Here is an 18,720-nt window from a genome sequence, read left to right as displayed (position 1 = left end):
TTTATGGGAAAAAAGCAAATGTGGAGGTGTGAGCAGGCATGTGCATGGGGGGCTGTGGTCCCCAGGGGGGTTCTCACCCCCTCCAGGTTTGGGGAGGTTGGCCAGGGGGTCTCTGCCTTACGCTGCTGGTGTCAAGTGATGGGACCGAGTCCCTTCAGGTGAGCGAGGCAGCCTTGCAGGGGAGAGGAGGTGGCAGGGAAAACGCTTCTGCAATCTCTCAGAGAAATTGCTTACTCTAATATTCCCCCGCGTAGCTGCTTCGTGATTTTAAGACCCATTTTCCCCCAATTTTGCCAGGTCTCGGAGCGCGGCTCTCACAATTTGTAGAAAGCGTCGCGGAAAGCTAATCAGCCCCGCGGTGCTTTCCACGTGTGTTATTTTGTGGATGCGCTCGGCTTTCGCCTTGTTTTCAACAGCCTTGCCTGCGTGAAAGGCAGGCTTGCTCTGCAGAAATCGGCATGTGCTTGGGGGGAGGAAAAACAAGCCTCAGACTGCGGGGTGCTGTGTCTTTCCCTGGGAGCGTGAAGGGTTTCATTCTTTTTTTGAGGTGGGTTTTGGTTGGCGGTCCCTCCAGCTGTCCAAAATGGAAGCTGAGGAACATTTTGCTTTTCCTGCTGCTGGAGCAGATCCCCCTTGCCTGGGATGCTCTGAAACCAGACCTGATTTCTGCTGGGACCGCAGGGAAGCCCCCGCTGGCAGAAGGGACCCCTGTCCTGCCTCCCTGCTGCAGTGGCGCAGGGATGCTGAGCGCGGCGGGGAGGCTCAGCCTGGTGAAAAGGCAGGAAAGGGAGCTTGAAATCATGACTTCCTCCACAACACCGGCTCCGAGGGCTGTGTTTATTGTTTATTCACCAGGATTTGTTTGTTTGCTCCAGCTCTGGAGGCGCTCGGCTGCTGTTTGCAGGTAGCAGGCAGGAGCGCGTTTTTGGGAGCTGCTGGCAGCCACTTTCCCCGCACTGCTGGGAGCTGGGATTTGGGGCAAAAACACCCAGTGAGGGCACCCAGTGCTCACACAGGCTGAGGAACGTGGCCTCAGGATAGGGTTTGACCCTCGCCTGTCCCAGCTGTGTGCTTTGCCCCCGGCACTGATGGAGCTGGGGATGTTGGCTGCGTGGTGCAGGGACCGCAGCCCATGGCCAGGTTTCGGTGCAGGACAAGAGCATGGAAAAAACCCTCCTTTCCTCACTGGGGAAGGGATGCTGAGGTGGGAAGAGGCAGCCCCAGTGAAATGAGGGTGGCTGGAGCAACCCAAGGCAGACAGGAGGGCTGGCACAGCCCCAGTAGCCGTGCTGAAGCTGGGTCGTGCAAGCAGCCGGCTCCATTTTTGCCCAGGGCCACGGCCGTCAGCACTAATGGGTAAAATCCTTCTGCCTCCTGAGCAGCACTGGAAGAGCATCCGTGCTGCTAATTAAAAATGTATGGCAAGGCGTCAAGGGAGCAAGCAGGCCACAGCTGCTTGCTGTAAACCCCAAATCCCTCTTGCAACACAAGAGGTAGGACTGGGGAAAAAGAGGGTGGTAAAATGCAGGGGGTGCCACGAGATCAACATTTTTGGCACTGGCAGGCCCTGAGCATCGCTCAGGTGCATTCAGCCCGGTGCCTTTCCAAGGGAGAGGAGGCAGAGGGAGGGATGCTGGTGAGTGAAGGAGGTGGGAGAGGTGTCAAAAGGGGGAAAGCTCTCGGTGGCTGAGCCCTCCATGCCCTGGGACACCGCCAGGCGCTCGAGCTGATGCCCTCGCTGAGGGAGGAGTCCTGCTGCGTGTGCTTCAAATTAAAACAAACCAAAAATCCCAGCTGGGGAGGGATCAAAATTTAATCGACACACCATGCCTTCAGCAGGTGCAGATCTTATTACCTCCGTGGCTATTTTGGGGGGCCAGGGAAGCTGAAAAGCCCTGAACACCACAGGACAGAGCCCCTTCTGCTCCTTGCCTGCAACTTAACCACAGGTTTAAAAGGCAAGCGAGGGCTTCAGGAAGGAGGAGCTGAGGAAGTTCCACCCCAAAGCCTTAAAACCATCCTAACTTTTAACTATTTGAGCTGCTTTCCCCCCACCCCAAGGTTGCTCCTGGTCGCTGCGCCCTGCTAGGTGCTGCTGCACGCACCCTGCACAGAAACGGGCAGAAAGCCGGGTTTTTGTTCCCCTCCTGGCTCGGCTCTTTGTTAGCACTTAAAGCCAGACCCTCTCCAGCTTGCCAAATGTTCCTGCTTTTTTTTTTTTTTTTTTTTTAAAATGTGTGTGCACGCTGAAATGACACAGCAAGAAACAAACTGTGTCTGCTGGATCCACAGCTTCGCAGGCATGTTCTGTTGCAAGCTGCCTGCCCACACCCTCTGCCTGCCTGCCAGGGAAAGTCTCTGCCCTGGGCCGGCTGCTGAAGGCAGCAGAGCCTGGGATGCTCTGGCACTGCCCAACGAGAATGAGCAGGGGGCTCGAGCCCCTCCTCATTAAGCCCAGAGCCTCTAATTGCCTTTCGCATCCCAGCAAAGGTTTCCTTCGCAGCCCCTGGAAGGCGGTGCTGGGGTGCCTGGCTGCGACTTCTCGGCAGATCAGAGTCAAACATAGCCAAAAGCAGTCTCCACGCCCGTTTCAGGAATTTCCAAAACACTTATTTTTTTCCGTAATGCTTTTAGCATCATTTTTTCCAAGTCAAAAATTTAGAAAATAGAAAAATGAAATAGAACGGAGTTTTTTTCCCCATTCTTTGTTGTTTTTTTTTTTTTTTTTCCCTCTCTCCCCATTCCTTCCCAGCAAGACGTGTGCCCATGCGCTTCAGCCCTCGCTGAGCATCCCGTGTCCTGTTTTGGGGACCTCTTCCCACTCCCCATCCCCTTTCCCCCCGGGGTCTGCGCGGTGCTGTGGGCACAGCATCGGGGCGCCCACCAAGGGCAGGATGCGGCCCGCTGGGGGCCGGCCCTTGCTCGGTGAAGGAAATGTACCAATTTCCTCATTAACCTAATTTGGAGAAGAAAAGCATTTTCATTCAGATCTTGTACAGCACCGGGGTCGCTGATGGATACCAGGCGCGGCTGGCGGGGAGTGAGGCATGGCCCTGCATGCGGGAGATGAAATTACTGCTATTAAAGGGAAGAAGGAGATCTGTTACTGCGCTGGAGAGAGCAGCAGCGGGTGTCAAGGTCTTGAGGGAGCTGGTTAGGTCAGGGAATCTGCTGGGAGATTTTTTGTTGTTGTTGTTGTCTTTCTTTTTTGCTGGATTGCGATGCTGCGCCTGCTGGCCTGTGCGCGCGGCTCACCTGGATGTGGCTGCGGTTTGCGGGGATGAGGAGGGATGGCTGCAGCCACCCCAAAAAGCCATCAGGAGATGCCAAACCAGGGATCTGGTGTGCGAATCGTGGTGCCCCGTGCTGCGCGTGTCCCCGAGCAGGTGGCCAGGCGGTTGCGGCATTGGCTGTATATCACCCCAATCCAATTACCTGCTGTCTCGCTCCATATTCGAGCAGAAATCGTGGAGGCTCTCCTAATGCAGATGAATTTTGACAGGGGAGGTGGCTGCGTGCGGGCCACCGGTGTGTGCAGGGCACTGTGTGGGTGCTGGGCGCAGCGACCACCTTCACCAGAGCACAGCTCTGCTCCTTCTCCATCCACCCATCGCCCTTCCTCTCCTTCCACTTTCCATCAAGCCACCGGGAAATAAGGACTAAAGGTGCCCTGCAAAGGCAGAAGGCGCTTTCTGCTTATTTTTAGGTAGGAGAAATTGAGTTTGTGGTTGTTTTATTATTTCACCCCCCCCAACCCAGCAAAGAAATCCTGAAGTTTCCTATGCGAGCACAGCCTGAGGGAGGGTACGTGTGGGCTGCAAGCCTGTGCTTTGCATTCGACGGCGGGATATATTTAGACTTCTTTAGATTTCTGGCCCCCGAGTGAGACCTGCTTTTGCAGCTCCCTGCGCCTTTTCCTGCCCTTCGGAAGCACAGGGGCTGCCCAAAGAGCAGAGCTGCTCCCTGGGGTGCCCGGGTGCCCACTGGGGTGGCTGCAGGGCTGGCTCCATCACCCCTGGGGACAGAGCTCCATGGGGTGGCTTGGGTCCCTTGTAGGCTGAAGGCACACGGTGGTGTCTCAGGTATTCCTGAAGGTGGTAGCGAGCATATTTCTTGGGCAGGTGGCCGTGGAAGAGCACGGGTGGTGGTGTTTTGGGTGCTGAGGTGTGTAATAGGGTGTGCAGGGCTGTGGGGGTGTCCCATCCCTGGAGGTATCCAGGAGATGTGTGGATGTGGCACCGAGGGGAATGGGGAGACTTGGCTTGGATTTGGTGATCTTGAAGGTCTTTCCCAACCGAGATGGATCTAAAATTCTATAGTAAGAAGGTTGCAACTTTAAAGTGAAGGGGAGAAGAAGGATCAGCCATCAGGCAGCGCCTTGGTTTCCCAAAGGGCTTATGTGAGCGATGGGACCTGGTCTCCAGCACAAGGACACTAGGGATTGTGTAGACTAGGGATTAAAGTACCGTGGTGTGTCTGCCCTGGCCTCTGCATGTGATGGATGACCAAGGGGAAAAACCTATGGGAAGGCACAGGGGACCAGGCCAATGAATTATTAACTGAGGAAGGTTATTAAAAATAAATGGTGCTCCAAAGGGTTGGGAAAAACAGGCTGCTTGGTAAAAAGAACGACACCTTCGTGCCGAAGAAGTGCCAAAACTGAAGCCAACACGGACCTCATGAAGGATGCTTGAAGGGGCAGCAAGCGGTTCCTCGCTCTGCCACTGGAAGAAGAAGGCTGGGGATGTTGGGGCATGGTTCCTGTGCTGGATGGGCTTCTCACCCTAGTTTTGGTGAACACAACCACGGAGGCAACCAGAGGTTGGGCAGCATGACCAAGAGCATGGCCATGGCCCCAGCCCATGGTGCCCATCGCCGTGGCGCTGGGCATCGCCTCCCCCCGCGTTCTGGGGGGAGCTGGCACACGAAATGGCAGGTCTGGTAACGCGTATTTATAACAGCTCCGGCGTGCTGGGGGAGGCACCAGCTGACTGGAGGAGAGCGAATGCGATGCCTATATTTAAAAGCGGGGGGAGGAAGGAAAAAGTAAGGCAGGCAGGAATAAGGCTGCGAGCCTGACCTCAATTGCATGCCATTTCGGAACAGATTTTGGAGGCAAAAGAGGAAAATGAATCATGGGTTTGCCAAAGGTAGGTCATGCCGGGCTAACCTGGCAGCAGAGGACAGGTTTTCTGAGTGCAGGAAACGTGCAGAGCTGCTCGTCATAGTAAGGCTTTTGCTATGGGAAAGAGGTGACGAAGAGGAGCTGGTGGGAAGGGAGCAGCTCCGAGGGGGGGCTGGATGGGGCTTTGGGACCTGCTGGTGGGGTTTCATGGGGATGAGACACGTGTGTGCTGGAGGAGAGTGAAGACACCCCCTAAGAACCCGGGTTGCTGTGGTTGGAAGTGCCAGGGTGGAGGCGGAGGGGCAGGATGAGAGGTTTGCCATCAGGATGATGAAGGCTCATAGCATCGTGCTGGGGTGCCCTGGGACCCATTGGGATGGCTCTTTCAGGTCTCCTGTGTCCTGGGAAGATGAACATTAACCATGGACTGGAGCAGGGAAGGGGCTACTAGGAAAATCAGGGAGGGAGAGGCAGTGATTTAGGAGAAAACTGGGGGAACCTTGCTTTATCTAGCAAGGCGGAGGCTGGGGATGGCCGTGATCGCTATCTATAAACACATCGGGATGGGAAACGAAGAGCTCTTTAAGCCAAAGGCCGATGCTGGCAAGAGAACAAATGGGTATAAACTGGCCACAAATAAATTTAGGCTGAGAGGTAGGGCAACCATTAGAGCGTCTGCTCGAGGAGCCTTCCAGTGGGAATAGCGCGTTATTCACGGGCTGGCCTGCTTCAGCCTTGGGGTGCAGAGGTGGCCACGATGGGCTGGATGGAGAAGCAGTGGGAAATGCCGAGCCCCTCAGGCCACGAGATCCTTGGGGGAGTAAAAGGACAAATTCTGGCCATTGGAGCAGGGCAGTGCTGGTCCCCAGTGCCACCAGTTTAGGCAGTGCCCGCAGAGCACAGTGGTGTCGGGGTGCTGCTGGTGACCCTGGGGAAATTGTCCTGTGTCCAGCCCCAGGGGAAGATGTTCACCCATTAAAGACTCAGCTATTTTGCATCTTGGGGGAAATCCCCCGGCTTTCAGGCAGGGGCCTGTTCTGAAAGGGACTGGTCCCAGCATGGGTGGCAGGCACCCAATGGCACTGTGACAGCAGGCTGGAGGCCTGCGTGGGCTTGGTCCAAGGGGTGCACAGTGCCTTCAAGGCTGATGCCTTGGAAAACGGGGCTGTTGGAGAGCAGTGGCCTGGAGCCAGGACTCGGGGAGGTCTGGGTGTCCCTGGAGGGTGGTGGTGAGCGTTGGCTGCCTGAGATTCCCATACACCGTTCCCAATCCTTGTGCTCACTTCTGGCCCCAAGGAATGGGGCTTGTGGTGGAGTAGGACCTCGAGAAGATGTGTGGTGCCCCTGCTGCCAAAGGAAGAGGGCGATGAGCCTCCACAGGTGCTTTCCCTGACCCCAAAGAGGTGCTCATGGCATGGGGCAAAGCCAAGGCACCCATTCGGGGTGTCCAGGGAAGGGGCTGGCAGGCAGCACCGGGGTCTCTGCCCATAGCATCCCCCTCCATGTGCTGGTCAAGTGCTGGGATCCTCCGTGCTGGCACGGTGAGGACACTTTGGTCACTGGAGGAAGGCTCGAGCATGGTGGCTTTCTCCTCCCTTCCAGGAGATGGGCTCGGCTCCTGCGCTGGCCGGCGGGGAGACGTAGTGCCAATGAGTCAGACGAAGATGAGGGCTTAATTAGCACGGGGAAGGGAAGGGGAGGGGGGGGGGGAGAGAAGAAGGAGAGAGAAAAGAGAAAGAGCCTTTCATCGCAACAAGATTGATGCCACCTCCCCCAGACAGTCACGTTCTGCCGCATCACCCTCCAGCCCGGCGTCATGTGCGCGCTGCCTGGCGCCCGAGGACAAATGGGGCCGGGGAGCGGCTGCAGGGTACCGGGGGGGGGCACTGCCTTATTAAAAGCCCCAGTGAATAATTGCCTGGAGCTGCAGCTTGCTCCTTGGGGCTCGGGTGGGATAACTCAGCAGGGTGACAGCAGGAGCCCATCAGGTTCAGGGGCACGGTTGTAATGCCCGGAGGAGGGTGGTGTGGTCAGTGTGGGGGGAGAAGTGCCACCCTCTGCCTTGGGTGTAACCTCATACCTGTGTTTTCTTTCCCCTCCAGACCAATGATGCCTTAGGAGCCACCTGGAACTGGCTGTACTTCATCCCCCTCATCATCATTGGATCCTTCTTCGTCCTCAACCTTGTCCTGGGAGTGCTGTCGGGGTAAGCCAGATGCTGTCCTCCTCCGGGCCGTGCCTGAGCCCCAAGCTCTGCTCTGCTGTGCCCCTCAGGTCCCCCTGTCCCCTTCCACACCTGCCCCACAGCAGGGGATTGCTCCAAATGTGGCTCATCTCCTCTGCTCCCTGGGGAGGGATGCCGGGGCGGAGATCTCCACCGGTGTCCTCCCCCTTCCCCATGGTCTCCGCACCGCCTGGTGCTTGTTTATCACCCTCGTTGGAGATGCTTTGGTTCTCCTTCCTGACGAGCTTGTGGTTTTGGTCATGTGCAAGTTGTTGTTGGCACAAATCTGCAACCTGCTGGCGGGCACAGGGCATGAGGGAGCGATATGGAAACGGGTACGAGCTCGGGATGTGTCTGCAGTGAGGTGCGCATTTGCCAGCTGCTGGTGTGTGGTGGGCACAGGATGGGCTTGGGGCACCTCGGTGCTCTTCCCAAAGGAACGGAGATTTTAATCCAAGCCATCAAGCTGGGTTTGGAGAGAAAAAGGCTTCTCGTCTCCATGACGATGAACCAAGGTTGCACTGGCGCATCCTCAGCTCTGGCAGGGGTTAGAGAGCGGGGAGGGAGCGAGGCTGTTGGGAGCGAGGGGTGGCTGTGGTGAGGGCAGGGGGCACCGTGAGGGTTTGTGCTGGGCTCCTGGTGTGTGATCAACATCCCCACGTAGCCTTGTGGGCACTCCGAGCTGCTCTTTTGGATTCGGAGATAGCATTCGGTGAGAAAAAAAAGACTTCCCTGTGTGTGCAGGCTGGTGCTGTGAGCAGCACATTTCTCCTTGAGCTTAAAGCCATGTAGTACATTTCCTTGGTGCTTGTTTCTTAATGGCTTGTGATTTTGGGATGCGGGTATCGAAGTGGAAGCTGGTCCTGGCCATCTCTATCATTGTCCTAAATATCCCTGTGTGTTCAGGGGTGGTGGTGGTGGTTTTGGACATGCTTCTAGAGAGGCAGGCAGGGCTTCAACATCTCCAGGTGGCTTGCAGCTCCCCAGGTCCAGGTGCAGGGGCTGTGGGGACAGGCTGCAACGAGGTTACATGCTGCCTTGCGGAGGATGAAGAATCCCAAGCAGCATTGGGTGACTTTTGTGTTCCTTATGCCACATCCAGCTTGGAGATGCCAAGTCCGGGGTGGCTGTGGGGACACCCGGCTGTGCCCTGCCCCTCCCTGGGTGCTTGCCCTCACCAGGACCGTATGGGGCAGCCCTTCTCGTGCCTGCCGAATTGGATGCAGTTGTCTCGGGCTCTTCCCAGGCGCCGGCTGGCATTTCCACTGTTTGTTTATCGCTGATAGGGTTTGTATTGGGGAAGGATGCGCGTGGGCGGGTGGCCTAATTGGCAATGGAGATGCTCTCGTGGCGTGCCAGCTACCTAGGGAAAAGCACGGCTGCTCAGCTCCCGCGGGGCTGGGCGAGCTGGGCTCTGCCATGGGTGCAAGGCCACCAAGGGGGCTGTGGTGTCCCCAGCCCCTCCGTGGGTTCGGGACCCCCTTGGCAGCGAGGCTGGCTGTCCTCTTGCTGAGCTGGTGGAGGGGTGTGAGGCTCGGTGCTTCTGCATGCACGCCCCGTGCGTCCTTGAGCGAAGGTGTGTGAGGGCTCCTTGCCTCGCTCTGCTTGCTGAGGTTTTGTTTTTAATGCTTCTCACCCTTCTGTTGTGCTGGAGGAGAGCTCCGGGCTCCACTCCAGGAGGCAAAGGTGACCTCTCCATCACCGTGCCCTGCAGCTGGGGTCCGGCCGCATCCCTCTGCGCTGGGCTGAGTGGGGAGGAGGAGGTCATGTTGGGGACGAGCTCCATGGAAACATCTCCATGGGAAAGAAATGTTTCCTGGTGTAATAGCGCTGCTCTGGGGGAAGGAAAAAAGGCTGTGTGTGGCCAGCTGAAAACACAGTTGCTCTGCTAACTCGGGGCGCTGTGCTCAGCAGCGAGTCCTGGTGGCCCACGTGCTTGGTCCCATCTGCTATTGTAGGGGAAAAGCAGGCAGGAGTCTCTTCTCTGGCCTCTGCCCTCCTGTTTACCATGACTTTGGCTGAGACAGGGTTACAGTGATGCTGCTGTGCGTTGGCCAACCCCAAAAAATCATCTGCGTGACCCACGATGAGGAGCCGAAACCTGCAACCTGCACTGACTACTGACAAGGTCCCCTTGGTTCTTCCAGCCTCCTCCTCTTGCTTCATCTCGCAACTATTTTCACCGAGGAACCAACCAGACGCCCCAGGCAGGTCCTGAGTGCCAAGAGGCTGCAGGAGGACATTTGTTTAATGTGCCACCATCAGAAGAAGTTCGCCGGAGCCCAGATTTAGCAATCTCCTGGTTGCGATGCGCATCTCTCCCAACAGTCAGTTCCCCAACTGTTAGGCTGAGGCATGACCTCCGTGATGTAAACAGCCTGGATCCATCTGCTCCCGAGCACAATGTATGTGGGAGAGGAAAAGAAATGATTTCCATCCTAGCGAGGCTCCTCAGTTCTCTCTCTAAATACGCACACATGCGCTGGAATCGCATGCAAGGCTATTAAGAGGAGATGGAGTCGCTCCAGGCAGGGGCTTGGAGAGCAAGTTCTTCTGGGGCTTTGGCATTTATTACTGTGTCTATTAACTTTTCCCCTCTATGGGTGCAATTACGGATCAATTAATTCTAACTGAAAGCAGAAAGGAGAGGGAAAAAAAAAAAAAAAAAAAGGAAAAAAATTGGCCCCATTCCGCTTTGAGAACATTTTGCAGGTATAGAGCCCAAGGAGATGTGACTGCTCAGCTTTTAAAGCTACACGGCTCCTGAAATAATCCTGGCAGAAGAGCTGGAGCGAGCAAGGATGGAGCACCAGCCAAGATGCCCTGCTTTCTGCCTTGTCGCAGGCTGTGGATCAGGAGCTCAGGAAGAGTGAGGCTCACAGCAGGTCGTGTGTCCCGGGGCTGGGCTCAGCCTCGAGCCAGGGGGATGCAAAAGCTGCCCCGTGCTGGAGATTTGCAGAGGTCTGCAAATTTGTAGAGTTTTTTTTTCATTTTCCTCGGTTGTTTTCCATGCAAACCAATTTGGATCCACGTGTTCGGGCTGCATCTCCAGCGTGGCAGTGCTTGGAAGCTGCAGAGACCTGGTGGGAGCAGCGATGCTGGCCTGGTGTGGTGGCACCTCGTGGTCTGCAGCATGGACGGGGATGGGGACTGACCCAGGGAGGCTCTGTGGTAGTGCCAATGAGAGGTCCTCTGGGAGCCGATGGCAGAGCAAGAAGCTGAGCACGATGGCAGGAAAAATGAGATCCATCTGCCTTGTACCAAACAAGAGAGTAATTTAAACCCTGCTAATTGCTTCCACTCATCCTGGTGATGTTAAGTCTTTTCTCCCTTTAAGTCTTTTCTGCCCCCCACCCCCAGCTCTTGCACTAAGCCTTTGAAAGAAACGACTAATGTTATAATTAAAGGATCAATTTGGCAAGATTTCTTTGTCTTAAGATCTTCTTTCTTTCAGGTTGGGTTAGCGCTGCGCTCCCGGTCTCCGGAGAGCATTCTTCAGCTCCTCCAGGAGCCTTCTGTACCATCTCTGAAATCTTTTCACTTGGCTTAATTTGAATTTTTTTCCTCTCCAATTTTGAGGCATAACAAACGATGAATAAGATTAAGTTTTAGCAATTAATAATAAGGGCGTTGAAGGAACGAGCGCACGTTTTCGACGGAGGCAGGGTTGGGTTTTTTTATTTTTTGACGGCTCCGCGCAAAACCCGGGCCCCGCGTTCGAGCTGGATCAGGTGCTTCGAAGCCAAGCGCTGGGAAGGAGAGGATCAACGCCTGGGAGGTGGGTGGTTTGCGGAGGGGAAAGCAGGGAGACACACTGCCACAGCACGGAAAAGCTGGTGGGGACGTCGGCAGTGACAGCAGGATGCCACCATGTGTGCCCGGAAAGCGGCGCGTTGGATGTGTGGCGCTCCCCGTTGATTCTCCTTGGGGATTATTTGCTAGCAGGTCTCAGCCACGTTGTGTTTGCTGGGCTCTGTGCCTTCCTGGGGATCTGCTCTGTAGGCTGGGGGGGGACAGGTTGGGGTTTGACGCTCTTCACAAAGCACTCAGTGGAAAGCTCATGTGTTGTTTTTGGAGTTTCGCTCCAGGTCTTCCTTAATTTCAGTTGTCCTGGTTGGCAATAGCTGTCAGGTTGATGGCTGGACCCGATGATCCCAAAGGTCCTTCCCAACCCAGGTGATTCTATGACTCTGTGATGATCCCAAAGATCTTTTCCAACCCAGGTGATTCTGGCCTTGGAAAGGTGCCAACTCACGGTGACCAACACCACGTTACAAGGGGGTGTTTGGTGCCGGTGTTGGGTGGGTTGGGCAGGATCCCCCGAATGAATCACTTCACGTTGCCAGCTCTCCGCACGTCGTAGGAGGCTGTTTGTTTGTTTCGCAGCAGCAGAGTGACATACCTAGCGGATGCGTTGTGGGTTTCACGCTCGATGCTTAGCTCTGGATCCATTGTGTTCGCTTGGAAGCCATCAATTAGAGCGCTCCGCAGTTCCTGGGAAGTTAGCGCCATGAGACGTTGGAAATCGGTGGCTGCTTTGTGCAGCAGCTCACTCGCAGCACTGGTCCCACACCTTCTGTTTGCTGTCACGTGCAAAGGGGGGACAAAACCCTCCCTGTTTACAGAGACAAAATCCGGGGAGGGGATAGGAGGAGCGATGCGGTGTGAGCTGGGGGCAGCGATTGCTGGCAGAGCCCGGGGCGCTCGAAGCAGCGCTGCCTGCACCGGTGCTGCCCTGCCTGCAGCGGAACAAAGCCCTGAGCTTCCACCTCTGCTGCTCTCGTTGGGCTGCCAGACGCTCCTGGCAGCAAGGGCTGACCCTGCTATGCTGCCTTTGATGCCACCCCCTCCGAGCAGGGGGGACGGAGCTGCGAACCCCCGCGCTGTCACCTCGGGACAAACGTTGGAGCTGCCACTCGGCGGCTGGCTCCCTTTTTCCATGTGCTGTTTGCCCTCTTTGACTTGTTTTCCTCTGTTTGGAAACAACGAGCTCTGCAAGCTCTCGGCTGCTCTTTTCTCTCGGGTCACGGAGTGCTGCTTGCTCCCGGAGAGCGAGCGCAGTGCGTGCGCAGAGGTGCTGAGCTGCCCTGGGGCTGGCGGCCCCGTGAAGTGCAGGGCACCTGCTCCACCAGAGACATCCTCAAGGGACTTTGCAGTGACACAGATGCCTGGCCCCGATCCCAAACGATGGTGGAGCTTGCTCTGGGATGGGTGAGAGCTTGTTGACTGGAGCCAAGTGCAGACACGAAGTCGCTGGGGAGAAGAGGGGAGGTATTTAATGCGCTCAGTGGGCTGCCTTCGCCACCAGCAGGCGCAGTGTGAGCCTCTCCCATGTTTCTCACTGCTCTGAGCACCTCGAACGCAGCGGGGGCTGCACTGAGATGCTGCTGCCGTAGCTGGGAGGTTAGGAACGACTCCAGCCGTGGGGATCCGTGGGTTTTGTGAGTTTAGATCCAAAGACTGCAGCCTGTACCTCGAAAAGAAACCTGAAGCTGGAACACCCCAGCTGGCTTGGATGGAGGGGCTGTGCTGCTGGCCCCAGGGGTTCAATGTGTCCGTGTCATCCCCGTGTCTCCATTCTGTCTTGTCTCCACTCTGGCTCATCCCCCGGTTATTTGAATTTTTGGATTTTATTTTCAAAGCTGCCCAAAGCCCAGGCCCGAGAGATCTCCAGGGTGCCTGCTCTCTCCTGCCATTGCCCGGCAGCAGCAGTGCCTGTGACAGCGTCGCTCCTTGGGAAAAGTGGGGTGTCCCGTAAAATAACCAGCCAGTGGTGGCTGTGTCCCCACTGATTTTGGGCTTGACGTGGAGCCACAACAGCCCGCATCCCTTTGAGGGACCAGCTTATAGAAGGAGCCCTGTGGTGCTGGGAGTTGTGACTTCTCCCCTGGAGATTCCTCACCCTGGTAGAAGACTTCCAGCAGCACCCGTAGGAAAATCTGCTTTAAATCACGAGCTTTCTCCCTGGGAGAAGGCAACCACCACCACCTGCCTCTCTTAAACGCTGTAAGCATGCCCACAGGAGTACAGTCAGGGGGTTTTGGACCCTCAGGGTCCCTGCTCCAGCCTTTGCTGTCACCTTGGTGCCACCACCAGACTTTCTGCCTGGTGCTGCCAGCCCTGCTCCCTGCTTGCCACCCTCTGTTTAGGCTCGGGTGCCGGGTTACAGGCTGCACCATTAGTTCAGCACGCTTATTGTGGTTCCTTTACGTCTCTTGGGTAAATACCATCCGATCCTCCTGAGTTGCACCTTTTCATCCCTGTTTTCCAAACCACCTGGTGTCCGTTCTGTCCCGTAACCTTTTCTGACACCCTCCTGGAGTGAGGGTGTTTTTCCTCAAATCGTGGTGCTTGAAACTGGACAGGAGCCGTGTGCTGAGACCTTGCTGGTGCTGAGCAGAGCAGAAGTGTTACCTGATGCCATACAGATGGTTCTCCTTGTTGTACAACCCACCACAGCTGGCTTTTCCACAGCAGCATGCTGCTGCTGCCTCCTCTCCAGCATGTAAGCCAGTACCTCTCCTCTCCCCACCCCACCCTTCCTGCTGCCTTGGGTCATTTCAAGACCCTTTTAGTAGCAGGTTTGTTGGAGGTGCTTTTAATGGCAGTGAAAGGTGATGAATAGATGGTTTTGAAGATGGTTGGCTTGTTTCAAAGCATGGAAAGCACAGTGTTGGTGTGACCAGTGCTACATCCCCTCTCTGGGCTCAGAGAAGCTCCTGGAAGGATACAAGTGGGCTGCAGCACCCATGATATTTTTTTTTCTTCCCCTTATTTTTATTTTTATTTTTTCCCAAAAAAGGGGCACTTTTGTGGATGTTTTAACATGTTTTCTTCTATTAAGACTGGATCTGGGCCCTGCAGAGCAGTGATGCTGAAGCAGCATTGCCGTGAGGGCGCAGGAGCCTGGGGCAGGAGGCTGCTGAGCGTGGCCATGCCCCCGGGGTCTCCCACCAGGATGCTCTCACCCTGCGTCAGGGGACTGCCAGGGCTCTAAACGGGAATTTTCCTCCCCGGGAGGAGCGAACCATCTGCTCCCATCGCCACGGAAGGCTGGGCACGGTGTCTGGATGGTTCCTCGCCTGCAGGAGGATGATGGCACACTGCTTGCCAAGCTCCCCCCGCCACCTCCATCCCTCGGTGCCCACCTTTGGCTTTCCAAAATGTACAGCTGCAACCACACCAGGTCCAACACATCCCCGTGCTCGGCACAGGCTTTTCCATGGGGGAAAGAGAGGAGGCTGGAGGCTGAAACCCCTACATCAGGCTCTCTGTGCACACTTTCACCCTGCCTTTACAGATTTGGAGAGCCCCCCTGGCCTGGGGAGGGATGCCCTGCTCAAATTGGCCCCCCGGAGCCCCTTGCAGAGCTGAGCGGTGCCATCCCGTGAGCCGTGACCCGCACACCTCGGGGAGCAGCATCCTCCCGGGGGGCCAGCCCCGTGCCTGGAGCGTTCCCAGGCGGCTGCCAGTCAGCGCGGCCGGCCCCGTGCTCGCACCGCAGCGCTATCTCTACCCGCTGCTGCAAATTGGCTCTGAGCAATCCTTGATCTGTCAGCATCGCCTACCCACTCTCAGATGTCACCAGCCCCCGCTGCTGCCCCGCTCGGTAACGTGTCTCTCTGAGATGTAATAATTCATTAACTTGAATTTAACTTTATTTTTTTTCTTCTTCTTCTTCTTATGCCTCCTCTCTGCCCCCCTTCCTCCTCCTAATGGACAAAAGCAATTAGGCTCCATTAGGGAGCAGCAGTGTGGGAAGCGGCTCCCTCGGAGATGCTGCCGCAGCAGAAGGGACCGCGGTGTCCCTGGGTTTGTGTGCATGGCACCAGCTTCTTGCAAGCTAGGGCTGCACGAGCAAGCACTTGGACACGGGGAAGCGTTGGTGCCTGCTTCTGGCACCCCCCAGCTCCGAGGGACGAAGGACACCCAAGGGACAAAGGACACCGAGGGACAAAGGCAGCGTCCCCGCTGGCTCTGGCTGCGAATGGCAGCTCCCCGCTTCTTGGCACCTCGAGTTCGCTGCTGTGCAGAAAGCGGCGTGGGGGATGAAGCCAAAATCATCCTGCCTTTCCTCCGCGCCAGGCGAGGAGCGTTTTTCACATGCCGTGCCCAAACTGGCGAGCGCCTTTCCCCGCCGGCTGTGGGAGGTCTCCTCCTCGCTCTCCCCCCCGCCCTCCTTCCCTCCGCTTAGGCTGCTTTTTTCTCTTCCTCCCCTTTTGTTCTCTTCCCCCTTCCCTGCCCTAGGAAGAAAGTCTCATTTCAGTCTGAAAGCCGGAGCTGGAGGGGGAGAGGCATTTGATGCTTAATGCCGGAGCGGCAGGAAACTTCACCTTCCTGGGGTGGAATTAAAAATGCTCGAATTGTCTGGGGATCTTAAACAAGAGATGCAGGGAACATTCAGGGCTTTTCACACAAACACGCGCGCGCACATGCAAAAGCCCACACAGCATTAAGGGTGTAATAGCTCAGCTGGGGTAATGCACTTGAACTCCCTCTGCAGCAGACAGACCGATTCTTTCGCTTCTTTTGAGTATTTGGAGGCTGGAGGTTGCTGCTGCTGCTCTCTGGGGAGAGAGATGCTCGCCTCGAACGGGAGCGGAGCTGTTTGTTCTTCCCCATCTGCTGCTCATCTGGGCACGGTGGGGCGGGGGTGCTTGGTGCAGGGCCCATCCTGGTGATGCTTGTGCGAGAAAGGGTGTGCTGGGGGATGTCTTTTTGCAGGGGGGGACACTTTTTGCGTGTCAACGTGTCCAGCAGTAGAGGTGGAACGTGTGGGTGGAGATGCCCCAGGTGTTTGGGGTGTGTGAGTGTGGGTGTGGGACTTCCTTGAAGTCATCCTCCATGTAACACAGGGTGCTGGTGTGAGGATGCTGTGCGTGGGGCTGCCTGCTTTGCCACATCTGTGTTTCTTGCCAAATATTTCCATTTCTTCCAAATTCCCCTGGCTCCTTCCCCGTGCTGCATCCTCTGCCCTGTGCGAGAGGAGCTGAGGGCGCTGCTCCCCTTCCCTCTTTGCTCATCCCATGTCCCTTGCAAATAACTCCCCCATTCTGGAACTGTCCCTTCTGGCAGATTTTTGCTCATCCAGGCTCTTGGTCTCACCTTGCTTTGCTGGGTTTGGCCACCAGATGGGTGACAACAGCCACAGGGGACATCAGGGGACAGCTGGACACGAGGCCAAGCAGGGGACAAAGCCACACAGGAGGTGGCAGTGCCCAACCTGGGGGCTGCAGGGTGGCGAGGTGGACGGGATGGGATATCCGTGGGGCAGGAGAACCCCCTGGTTGTGCTCTCACCTCCCCCTCTGCCCTGTCCCAGGGAGTTTGCCAAAGAGCGCGAGCGCGTGGAGAACCGCCGAGCCTTCATGAAGCTGCGGCGCCAGCAGCAGATCGAGCGGGAGCTCAACGGCTACAGGGCCTGGATAGACAAAGCGGGTAAAAGCTGGGAACCTCGGGGGTGATGGTGCTGAGGGTGGCTGAGATGGGGACGGATCTCTGAACATCACCCAGCGTAACCCCAGGGCTGTCTGGGTGCTCTCATGGTGACCTTGGGCGCACGGACGGGCTCAGCCCCAGCAGGAGTGATGCTCCAGCGGCTCTCCAGCCAGGCTGTGAGCAGGGACATCCCCAGCAGCTGATGAAACCTCGCGTTTTGTGGCACAGAAATGTAATATTTGGGGCGTGAGGCACGTAGTGTCACCAGGAGAGGCAGCTGAGCCCTCGCGGCCATGAGCCTTGCTGCGCAACACGTCCCCGTCTGCTGGTGCTCGCTGGAGCTTCACGCAGAGGTGGGCAGTGGGGAAGCAGAGCGGTGAGCGGTGCCAGTGGTTTTCCACCTGTTAACCTTATTTCTATTTTTGTTTTTCTTCCCCTGGAGAGGTGATGGCTCTCAGGTTCCTATCGTTCCTCTAAACAAGGGTAGCACTGCTCACCTTCAGCTCTGCCTCATGCGCCATAGTCAGCTCCCTTTTCTGCCGTGCCACTGCCTGGCCCTGGGACCCAGCTTTCCTGGCATCCACAAGACTCAGATAAATCCCCAGCTTTTTTTTTTTTTTTTTTTTGCTTTTTTTTTTTTCTTTCTTTTCTTTATACTCATGAATTCATGAATAAAATCAGCTTGTGAGTGAGTAGAGGGCAGATGTTTTGTTCCTCCGAGGAGTTAGCAGAAGGTGAGGAGCCCTTCAGAGACACAGAGGATACGGAGAGGGGTCTCCTCCAAGAGCATGACTCAGAAAAGAGACTTTCTGTCTACAAGACTCAGCTTATTTATGGAGGCTGATTACAGAAGCCAGGCTGATCAGAAGTAATTTCTCTTCCTGATGCAATGTGCAGTAGCTGCCCCTTGCCACCCCAAAGAATTTGCTTTGGGACACTGCCCCAACGCTTGATGAGAGTTTGCAACCTGTAGCGACCACCTCTGGGCTGGGCAAAGTGCTTAGGTACCAGGCAGTGACGTGTGGTGTGCTCCACCTTTGGTGTCTTGTCTCCTGATGCTGAACTGTGTGTTTTGCGTAGAGGAAGTCATGCTGGCCGAAGAGAACAAAAATTCCGGGACCTCAGCCTTAGAAGGTAAGAGGAGCCAAGCCCTTCCTGGTGGCTGGCCACAAACGGAGGCTGAAACCCTCCTCCGTGGGTGGAGGGAGGTCTGCAGACGTGCCAGGGGGCACATCCCACCGCCAGACCCGGGTCAGCCAAGCACTGGGGTGTGGAGCCATGAGTGTGTTGCTGGCAGAGCCGTGCCACCGCAGCTCCAGCACCCCTTCCTCTCCCCCTGCCAGTGCTCAGGCGAGCCACCATCAAAAGGAACCGGACGGACACCATGAACCGCGACTCCAGCGACGAGCACTGCGTCGACATTGCCTCGGTGGGCGAGCGGAGGCTGGCGCAGAGAAGACCTCTCCATCCCACCCTGGGTCGGTGCTGCTCCAAGCTTTTTTCCCCCCGACGTGGCTCCTGCGGGGCTGGGGCACCCGGTTCGTCCTCTCACCTTGGTATCTTCTCCTTTTTTCCCCCCTCAGGTAACCCCTTGAGCCGCTCGGGCCTGAAAGGCGCCAGGGTGGATGGTGCCTCCTATCTGCGGCACAAGGAGCGCCTCCTGCGCATCTCCGTCCGCCACATGGTGAAATCCCAGGTCTTCTACTGGATCGTCCTGAGCCTGGTAGCCCTCAACACCGCCTGCGTGGCCATCGTGCATCACAACCAGCCCGCCTGGCTCACACACTTCCTCTGTGAGTCCTTCGTGCCGGGGGCAGAGCGTGCGTGGGACGGCAAAACCTCCTGCACCTGGGGTAGCCTTTCATCTCCAACACACCCTGGCCACTGGTAGTGGTCTCGGCCCCACAGGAAAACGTGGAGAAGTGTTCCTGGCC

At 56.5% G+C, this 18,720-nt stretch overlaps 1 protein-coding gene across 1 annotated transcript in view; it reads left to right on the top strand.

The window, feature by feature from the left end:
- The window catches only part of CACNA1E (calcium voltage-gated channel subunit alpha1 E), a 63,200-nt gene that overhangs the window by 9,937 nt on the left and 34,543 nt on the right, over positions 1 to 18,720 (top strand). The window contains exons 6-10 of the mRNA XM_082766470.1: positions 7,228 to 7,331; positions 16,671 to 16,786; positions 17,867 to 17,920; positions 18,130 to 18,264; positions 18,370 to 18,579. Of these exons, the coding sequence (XP_082622596.1) occupies positions 7,228 to 7,331; positions 16,671 to 16,786; positions 17,867 to 17,920; positions 18,130 to 18,264; positions 18,370 to 18,579 (619 nt within the window). The remainder of the gene's footprint in view (positions 1 to 7,227; positions 7,332 to 16,670; positions 16,787 to 17,866; positions 17,921 to 18,129; positions 18,265 to 18,369; positions 18,580 to 18,720) is intronic.

Source organism: Aythya marila (assembly GCF_965140915.1).
Source record: "Aythya marila genome assembly, chromosome: 8".
In the NCBI taxonomy this organism is placed as follows: domain Eukaryota; kingdom Metazoa; phylum Chordata; class Aves; order Anseriformes; family Anatidae; genus Aythya; species Aythya marila.
This window is presented reverse-complemented; position numbering and strand designations above follow the sequence as displayed.